General features: G+C 42.0%; 1 protein-coding gene across 1 annotated transcript; it reads left to right on the forward strand.

The window, feature by feature from the left end:
- The first annotated feature begins 1870 nt into the window (after nucleotides 1-1870).
- On the forward strand, nucleotides 1871-7491 carry LOC121950045 (potassium voltage-gated channel subfamily A member 1-like). Its single transcript, XM_042495962.1, has 2 exons — nucleotides 1871-2429; nucleotides 3052-7491. Exon 2 carries the CDS (start codon nucleotides 3318-3320, stop codon nucleotides 4791-4793), a length of 1476 nt encoding a protein of 491 aa, XP_042351896.1. The 5' UTR covers nucleotides 1871-2429; nucleotides 3052-3317; the 3' UTR covers nucleotides 4794-7491.
- Nucleotides 7492-10114: the final 2623 nt, after the last annotated feature.

A 10114-nucleotide genomic window follows, 5' to 3' on the forward strand; every position in this document is an offset into this window, starting at 1 on the left:
TAAGCCCCTGTGTGGCAGCATCCGGATGCTTGTGATGGTTAACTGAGCTCAGCAGAAGCCTGCCTGCTTTTTCTCACCTCCTAATGTTATCACAGTGAGTTTTGTTTTCTGCTTACTTGCAGGAGGCAGACGATCATGAGAAGCTTGTTTCTCCTTCAGAGTCGCAACAAAGTACAAGCTCTTCTTCTCCAAAGTGTTGGATCATTTTCTCACGGATATTCGTGCATTGCCAGTGTTGTAGCTTTGATGGAAGACACGCTTGGAAACGGTTCAGTCTGCCTTAATGGACAGTGTGTGTATCATCACTAGAAGAAAACGACATTCTTTTGTGTAGGCTTTATTAATGACCACGCTTTCTTTCTATAAAAAGCCTTGTGTATACTGCGTTTTTGTAACTTCCATTTTTCTTATGCATCTTTTAATGCAGTTAGAGTCGCAACTTCCCTCTATGTTCTTACAAACATTCAGATTGCATTGCAGCTCGCCGTAAACAACAGCAACAACGACATAGCGCGAGACATTACAATGCAATGTCTGCATGACGCGATTGCATTATGAATTTTAAATGTAATAAAATATTTATTTTTCTAATTGAAACATGTATGTGAACTTAACTTAATCCTTTTTTATAAATAAATTATGAATCAGAAAATATACCACTCGTTATTTTTTTCTATTCTCAGTTTAACACAGATCAGATTTAGGCCAATCATTTAAAACTACAAATCCATGCCTATTAATTAGTTCAATTGACTTTTTTTTTGGTGCTGAATGATTGAAAAAAGGCGCAGAACTAGACATTGCGTTGTCTTGCCATAAAACCAATTAACTTAATAAAATGTCATAGTGATAAATGTGGGAGGGGGTTTATTTGGCTGAAGGCACATTTTAACAAATTAGGCAGAAGTCCGATGACCTGATTTTGTGTTGAATGTGTGTTTTTAGAAAGTCAGAAGACTCTCAATCAATTCAGCTTTGATCCTCACCGTGTTGTTAGGCCCTGAAAAATACATCAACCGTTGCACAGGCCCCTAATATCAGCAGTGGGTAAATATATTTGCTTGGCTATTTGTTTTAATTCTGTGTCATAATGATTTGAGTATATTCCGGTGTTTGTTTGGGGGATTTGTACATGCAGTCCTCTGTGAGGTGAATCAATCATCTGCGCTGTCCGTGGTGCTGAAAATTATCCCCCGTCCTCTGCAGAGCGTTATGCCAAAAAAAAAAATCCTGCATTTCTATCAGATTTGTTTGACTTCTGCAGCCAGATGTAGCGATGAGTGGAGGCTGAGACGATATTATAACTTAGTATCATAAAGTATCAGATACTGGGTGTGAGCCGTGCACATCTTGGATGCAAGCACCCCTGATGTGATGAGGGCTGCGAACACACTGTGGACGTTTTTTTTAATCTCTTGCATTGCTTCCTAGTAAAATATTGCAGATTGCTAAATATATTTTAGTCTCACGTTGACTGAGATATTGACACGTCCAAGTAACGCCAGTGCAAATCCTTCAGTAATGCAACGGAATGGTGATTTAATCTCTCACCAGTTTATGTCGGGCTTGTTTTACTAAATTATTAAACGTATCAAATGTAAGCCAGTAAATGTAGAGGTTTTGTTACAAGCTGTCCTTTGCAGTCTGATTGCGCCAGTGCTGGCACACAAGCGCTCTTGTTTTTGTGGTGTGTGGAGAACTTCTCACGGCGTGCTTTAGTAGGAGCCGGTCTGCATTGCGTCGAAACCCTCCAACTCCTCCTCCTCCCTCTCCTGCTGCTCTCCCCTCCCCTCTCCTCTCTTTACCCTCACCTCCCCTGCGCTTGCATGTAAAATGCACAGCAAAACTTGCTTGACATTGTGGCGAAAACATTTGGACGTCGCTGCTGCTGCACTTGAATGTCAACTATCCGTTTTTTGAAATTTAATTTTTTATTCATCCCTTCCGAGCCGCGCCGCAACACACCCTGCCCGTCATCTTTGTCTACTCGCAGAAAAAAAGCGGCAGATTTCTGCTGATGCAGTGATGTCTGGAAATGTCAAGGGCTCGCTTATTGCCCCTTAATGTATCTCCCCCCTGAATTGCAGCGCAAGATTTTCTCCTGCGGTATACTGTAAGCTGTTCACACCACCGTGCCGCCGCGCGAGCAGCTCCCGACGCTGCAGTTTTGCCTTTTCTCTCTTTTCGCTCCTTTTTCCACCTCAGGCTTTCCTCGTTTAGACTCACCTGATTTTCATCTTGTTTCTAAAGATTTGAGGACACTTTGAGACGGACACAATTAGGATGGCGATGAGAATAGTACGGCTCTAGGATTTTTTTTTTAGGTAGGTGCAATGTAAAGTTGCCACCTGACACCCACTGCTGCCTTGTCGTTGGATGATTTTACTCGAGGATAAGACGCATTCAAGACCTTTCAAGACCAGCCCACGGTAAGCCTCCAAACTGCTGACTTACACAATAATGATATCGGTTGGGTGTTTTTTTTTCTTATGGACGTCTGCTGTTGATGTGAGGAGAACAACTATACCGTGATGCATTCTGCATCTTTTGCCCCCGCAGTAGGCCTATGGGCTGTATGCATGTAGAAACAGTTGGTGTAATATCAGTATCAGATGTTATGCGTCACATCATAATTCAGGCTGGTTAGAGTGGCGTAGGATAGATCATTGCCATGCTCCTTTAAGACAGAGAACCAGAGCATTTATCTGTTAAACTAAGGTAAACAGAAAAATGGGTGTAAGAGAGAAAAAAAGAGAAAAAAAGATACCGGCAGGAATGTTTAAAATACCATGTAGTGCAGGAAGATCATCATACTCACGACTGACAGAGAGGTTATAAATGTCTATTGAACAGAAATGTTGCTTAGGGTAGTGTTTTTGCCGTTACCAGTGGATAACAACACTAATTGCAGGCTGAGAGAAGTAAATAAATAAATAAATAAACTGCAAAAAATGCTGAGCCAGCAAATATCTTGGCTGTTTGATCCCATTATTTCCTCCTCTCTCTCCCTCGCTCTCCCTCTCCCTCTCTCTTTCTCTCTCTGGGTGACAGAGGCAGCAGTAACAACAGCAGCAGATGCACTGGAGAGCAGCAATGGTCAAGTCAGCGAGAACCGCAGTGGAGCCGCACTGAGGCAGAGCAGCCAACCAGCCCCCTCGCATCTGGGGACGTCTCCAACAACTTAAGGGGTGTGGGAAGCTGAGGAGTGGAAAAATTTGCCCCCAAACCTGAATGCCTGCTCGGTCAGACTAATCGGGATCCCAACACAACTCCTCCCCCTCCACCTCCTCCTCCTCCTCCTCCTCCTATTTCCCAAAATGACCGTGGTAGCAGGAGATAACATGGATGAGACCTCGGCTGTCCCGGGCCACCCTCAGGACACCTATCCCCCAGACCACAATGACCACGAATGCTGCGAGAGGGTGGTCATCAACATAGCCGGTCTCAGGTTTGAAACGCAGTTGAAAACTCTGTCCCAATTTCCAGAGACATTGCTTGGCAACCCCAAAAAGCGGATGCGGTACTTTGACCCTCTGAGGAATGAGTACTTCTTCGACAGGAACCGCCCCAGCTTTGATGCCATCCTCTATTACTACCAGTCCGGGGGTCGGCTGAGAAGACCAGTGAACGTCCCGTTGGATATGTTCTCAGAAGAAATCAAATTTTACGAGCTGGGAGTGGATGCAATGGAGAAGTTTCGTGAGGACGAGGGTTTCATCAGGGAGGAAGAGCGTCCTTTACCTGAGAAGGAGTTCCAGCGTCAGATTTGGCTCCTCTTCGAGCACCCGGAAAGTTCAGGAACTGCGAGAGGAATTGCCATAGTGTCTGTGATGGTAATCCTGATTTCAATAGTCATATTTTGTTTAGAGACTTTACCACAGCTTAAAGAGGACCCGAGGGGTCGAATGATTGCAGTTGGGAACACTACTGTTTATTATAAGCCAAATATTCTCACTGACCCCTTCTTCGTCATTGAGACTCTCTGTATAATCTGGTTCTCCTTTGAGCTGATCGTACGCTTTCTGGCGTGCCCGAGTAAACCGGCCTTCTTCAAGAACATGATGAACATGATCGACATAGTGGCTATCATCCCCTACTTCATCACACTCGGCACTGAGCTGGCCGAAGACCCAGAAAACGAGGGAGTCGGGGAGCAGGCAACATCTCTGGCCATCCTCAGGGTGATCCGTCTGGTCAGGGTGTTCAGGATCTTCAAGCTGTCACGGCACTCCAAAGGACTGCAGATTTTGGGGCAGACCCTCAAGGCCAGTATGCGAGAGCTGGGATTGCTGATCTTCTTTCTGTTCATTGGAGTCATCTTGTTCTCCAGTGCTGTCTACTTTGCTGAGGCAGAGGAGGAAGGATCCTTCTTTGGCAGCATCCCGGATGCATTTTGGTGGGCTGTTGTGTCTATGACAACTGTTGGCTATGGGGACATGGTCCCGGTCACTATAGGAGGCAAGATAGTGGGATCTCTGTGCGCCATTGCTGGAGTGTTGACAATTGCACTCCCAGTGCCTGTCATTGTGTCCAACTTCAACTACTTCTACCACAGGGAGACCGAGGGAGAAGAGCAGGCCCAGCTGCTCAACGTCAGCAATCCCAACATCCCCTCTGAAACCAACTCCAGCCGCCGTAGTTCGTCCACCGTCAGCAAGTCAGAGTACATGGAGATTGACGGAGACATAAACAATAGCATCGACAACTTTAGGGAGGCAAATCTCAGAACTGGCAATTGCACTATAGCCAACCAAAACTGTGTAAATAAAAGCAAGCTGCTTACAGATGTTTAGACACTAGTTAGGAACTTTGGGATCTCTATGGGACTGTCATATGTGGAGTAGACCATCAGTTAGGAATGCTTCATTTACCTCCTCAAAGCGCTCTATGGCAATAGGCCTAAAACTACGCTCAGCTATATAGAAAGGAAAATCAAAGCTCTTAGCGTATATGACAGGTAGATAGAATAATTAATTCCTCTGATCCTACAAATATATAGGTTCATCAAAAAGAAAACATTACGCATATCCACGGCTCCCTGGAGGACGCAGAGCACACACCGTCTCATCAGATGATGGCGTGATAATTAAAATCTTATGCATGGAGTACAGATAACATTTCAGCAAGTTGCACAATGCACCAGAAAAGTCTGCAGAGACATGCAAGCACCTGCAGCTGAAGTGGTAAGCGCCATGAAGTTAGGTGACCCCCCTCCCCCCTCTGCTCCCTCCTTCCTCCTCCTCTCTCCTCCCTCCCCTACAAAGGATATCTACTATTCAGCAAAGCACCTTATAGGAGGAAGACTGATCTCTCTTGTTTGGATGTAAACCGATGGTGATCTACTTGCTTCACGGACATCCGCAATGCTGCTGTTTTCCAGCAGATGCTGTAATTGTGATATCACCAAGTGATTCAATGCCATGCCCTTTAGATGCAACACAGCACAACGTTAAAGTGAGCTTCACACGAGCATGATTAGAGACTTTCCATTTTGATATTGGCATGCATGAGACATATCTCACATAATGGAAAGGATGTTCTTTTGGATACCTGCCTCCATCCCCCCTCCTTCTCATCTGTTTTCATACGAGTGCACTGGATGAGTTCCTTAATTTGAAATACTAATCATTTAGAAGTATAGAAATTGAATGTTAAACCTTAAGGGAACAGTACATAAATGAGATCATAGCATGAAAAAAGTAACCTGCATTATGGTCTATCGACTAAGGTACTTTTGTATCCTGGTATATTTAATGCATGACATGAGTATTCAGCTTGTTGCAATTCAGGCACTCTGCAGTGCCCTATTGTCAGGGAAACTAAGGAAATCAAATTCTGGATGTTTCTGAATTGCAATCAAATATATCCAAACCCACCTTGAGGATGCAGAGTTTCTAATTTAAAAGTAGTCAAAGAAATAAATGTATCAAAAATGCATATAATTATAATAAGCACCAATTACAGTATTACGTCAATAGTGCAGTGCATGGACCTTCTTTGAACAAGAAAAGTTAACATATCATTAGTCATGCTTCCATTTCCACGTCAAATTTGAGTACACATTGGTTTAATCCACTTCGAAAAGGATCAATACCAAAATTTCACTTCGTATTAACAGAGAATAATTCTGACATTAGTTGCTAGTGCCTTTATCCCTTTCACCAACAGGACCAGTGAAAGTGCCTCTGTGTACAATTGGATTTGTGAGGTTGAGCAGAGATGGTTTACCCTCCGCTCTTGTGTTGATACACTGTTGGTTGCCAGATGAGCAAGGTATAAACAGCAGGTGATTGTGGTCAAAAACAACAAAAAAATGATCCATGGCTGTTATGCACAACCCAGTTTTCATGCTGTCACACACTTAATTATGTCCTTAAGCAGCAATGTATTGTACTCTGCATGTTTACCAATCCAATTCAAAAGGGAATATTCATAGGTTTTAAACATATTTTATTTATGTCTGTTTCTGTTCGTGCACCGTGCATCCTTTCAGGGTCTCTACCTCAGTGAGGTCATTGCAAACTTGCTGCAAAGCTGCAAGCTTCAATGCAGGGCTTCCTATACCATAATGCAAAATGGAACCTTAAGTGTAAACTGCAGTCATGCAACATTGAATGTGAGAGTCCCGAAGCATAGCCTTTACACAAGCACTTAGGACAAAATAGTGTATCACGATCCCACCGCTCCTTTTGTTCACTTAAAGCTACGCACAATCAGAACATTCATACGTTGAGAGTTTGTCAAGATTGCTTGACTCTCCTAACAGGATGAGATTGACTGTTTTATATGTTCTTTGAAACAACGGTACCTAGAGTTACTGTTGTGTCACAGAAACACACTTGAATGTGTTTGAACACGCATGTGTATAAGACGGTGGAGTTTTTAAAAATCTGTCATCCTGCAATCTTTGGGCATTATGACGCACAGCAAAGTGCAGCCCGTCTTTTTGCACAATCATTCCTGTTCTGTTGCTTGAACCATTTGTTTTGCGAGTGAGATTTTTTTTTTTTTCACTGTGCTTGCTCATAAGTAATGCATCGTTTCTCAGCATGTTGTTCCAGACAGGCTAACTGCAGATAGATTTGGACAAATTGTACTTGAAAATCTCCAGCTACTGTACATCAGTCTACAATCAGCATTGAGATTAATTCAAATGAAAGTAAGGTTTTGCAATGTACTGTACGTTATTTATTTATTTTTTTAACTTAGCACTCTCCTGACAAGCTCCTGTATAAAAAAAATCCACTGCAGTGCTACTTGAATGTCATGTTGTTTCTGTTGGTGCAATGGCTATCCTTTGTGGTGCTAGTGCAGGACTACCATTGTTGTCTTGTTACCATCACACGTTATGTTGGACAAGACTTTTTCTCATTCTCTAATTATTGTTTTGTTTGATTGGTGGCTGGTTGGGTAATTTAGGGCGCTGTTTGTCATTTTATTTGGAACTGATCTTTGTACTGTGCTGCTGAAGAGTGTCTGCCTCAGACGAGGTAAAAAAAAAAAAAAAAATCAAGAGCCTTGCTCGATGTCAGTAACTTATGAGAGCAAAAAAGATACACATTTGTGTCAGGGATCTTAAATTTGTATAGGGTTTCTCATATGAAAAGGACATCAATAATACCCAATACCATATATTATATTAGTATATATATAGAGATACAAGAAAATTATAGTATACTCATTAATGCAGCTATCAGGAAATAGCTTTGTTCACGAATTTCTTGTACGACTGATGCTTGACAGTAGTGATGTGTGTAACATGTCCTGCCGGAAAGTGAGGTGAATAAAAATACAAATGATACCCCTCACATGAGCAGTGCTGTGAGGGTGTGTATGGATGGTGCTATGCATTCAATTACCCAACAGAAACATGCATTCTTAACAGCAATAGAATAACAGATAAACTGTTTCTTAGATGCTTTTTTGTAGAAAAAAAAATCTATTTTGAATGTTAGAGAAACTGCGATCACTTGACAGATAACTCACAACAGGGCTGTTTATGTACCAACCTCTTACCCTCTGTTCTGTGATTTTGTAAGGTCAGCGGGGTCAGACATCAAGGCTGACATTTTATGGAGAGAAACCCATGAAGAATCCAAATATAGGCTTTGTAACAGTGGCAGTCCCCATTAACTACCTGGACTGGTTTGCAGTCAGGAACAAAGGCTGCTAAAGGGTTCAGTCGAACCTTTAACACAGTCCCAAAGGAACGGCCCATAATGCACTTAGAGAGGATCTATCATAAGTTCCCTGGACTGATCAGCCGTGTGAGAGAAAGTCAGAGAAGGTGCCTAAATTGTTTTACATATTCATTTGTTTAGCTTAGATGTTAATGCTTCTGCAAACAAACACGAGAGAGATCTAAAAAAAAAGAAAAAAAAAAGACGACATTAATTAAACTATAAGAAAAAAATGTCACAAGAACAAAAATGCAATTTAGCTACAATAAGATAGAAAAGTAACCACTATATACTGCAATGTATGTATGAAAACCAACTTTATTGTGTTTTTATTTTCCTTTTCTGTTCTGGTGGCACTGATCGATTTAGGAAGAACATGCCATATACTGGAATATCTGTGTGTTCCTCTGGCAAGCCATGATAATGAAACTACTGTATAATGATCAATTGCTATACACTAAATGATATGGACAACAAGTGTACTATTATCAAAAAAAGGTCTTTTTGGATTTAAGAGAAAAAAAAAATCATTCAGACACCATGTTCACATTTTTCCAGTCTCCACTGCTGAACCTACTGCTATAATGTATCTACAGAAACCTACTAATCGCAAAAAACTGCATGGTCGATGGAAGACTGCATGAGTTTTGCCTTTCAAAACTTTGGATCAACTATAATACAGTTGCATCATTTTAAAAAAAGAAACCCTTGCTTTCATCCGCACCAAGGCTTCCTGTAAGGCCCTGTTCAGAAACGCTGTCGTGAAACGTGTCCTCTGCTGGATTTCTTAAAAGCACCTTAGCGCTGACCTCATCACTAAGACGGCGCTGGGTATCCGAGCCGCGCTCAGTGTCCGCGCGTGATTTTCAGGTTGTGCTCGCTAGGCTCTGAATGTGAGCGAGGACATTAAGGGCTAGTTTCTCAAACTTTATCTCTATTCTCAGACTGAAACGCTCTTTCAAGTGACATTTTGCCCATTCTTATCTCAGTCTAGACTGTAGTGATATTGTGTTGTTGGAAACATGCCCGCCATGTCTAAACAGGGCCTGTGCCGCACACCCTCCTCTGTACTACACTGGTTTAAAAGGCATTCTTGTTTGTTAAAGGTGTCGGACTGCTTTCTGCCTGCTGAGGAGGCGCTGAACAGGATCAAATGTCGGGATGTTGTGTACCTCAACGAGAAGATCTTGTGTGTGTTCAAAGTGTGAAGGCTATGAGTTTGTCTTTCCTGTCAAGAATGCACATTTAATCGCTTGTAGGGAAGTTTTGGAGCAAAGCGCAAAAAAAAAAAAAAAAAAAAAGGACTGTTGAAATCTTCTGCTCTTCTTTTCATCCACAGGCAAACCAAACTCTGATTGTGTTATCTAATCCAGCCGTCATTGTCATGTTGTGTTTACTAAGGATTATGCTACAATGTGTTTAGTTTGTCAGATGATGACAAAGGCATGGTCTGTGATCTATGCAAGGGTTATTTGTTTTTTTTTCTTATATCACTTATGATTTCATCTTACATTAACTTCAATAAATTTTTAAGGATCTGCTTGTGTATGCTCATTTTGGCTTGGGATGGGGGCTATATCTGCAGGAAGGAAGGCTGAGTCTGCAGATTGATTACTAGGGCTGAGAGGGGGCCCCTGAAAGACTTTGGTTTTGTTTGCAATTTTTTTTTTAAGCAATAAGTGCCATAACTAAATTCAAATTGGCTCACTAAATTGGCTGAAAGACTGAACACTATTAAAAAAAATAATGTTGAAGCTCTCTGAGGGCCCTCTCACTCCTGAAGGCACACAATGGTCTAATCCAGCCCTGCGCGAATTTGTTGCTAAACGCAGCTAGAGCAGCACGAGTTAGAACATTTACATGATGTTAGAAATAGTTGAATTACTGTGTTAGTCCGACTAAAATTGGACTTTTAAAATACATTTAAATATGTT

This window comes from Plectropomus leopardus, chromosome 11 (assembly GCF_008729295.1).
Source record: "Plectropomus leopardus isolate mb chromosome 11, YSFRI_Pleo_2.0, whole genome shotgun sequence".
Classification (NCBI taxonomy): Eukaryota; Metazoa; Chordata; class Actinopteri; order Perciformes; family Serranidae; genus Plectropomus; species Plectropomus leopardus.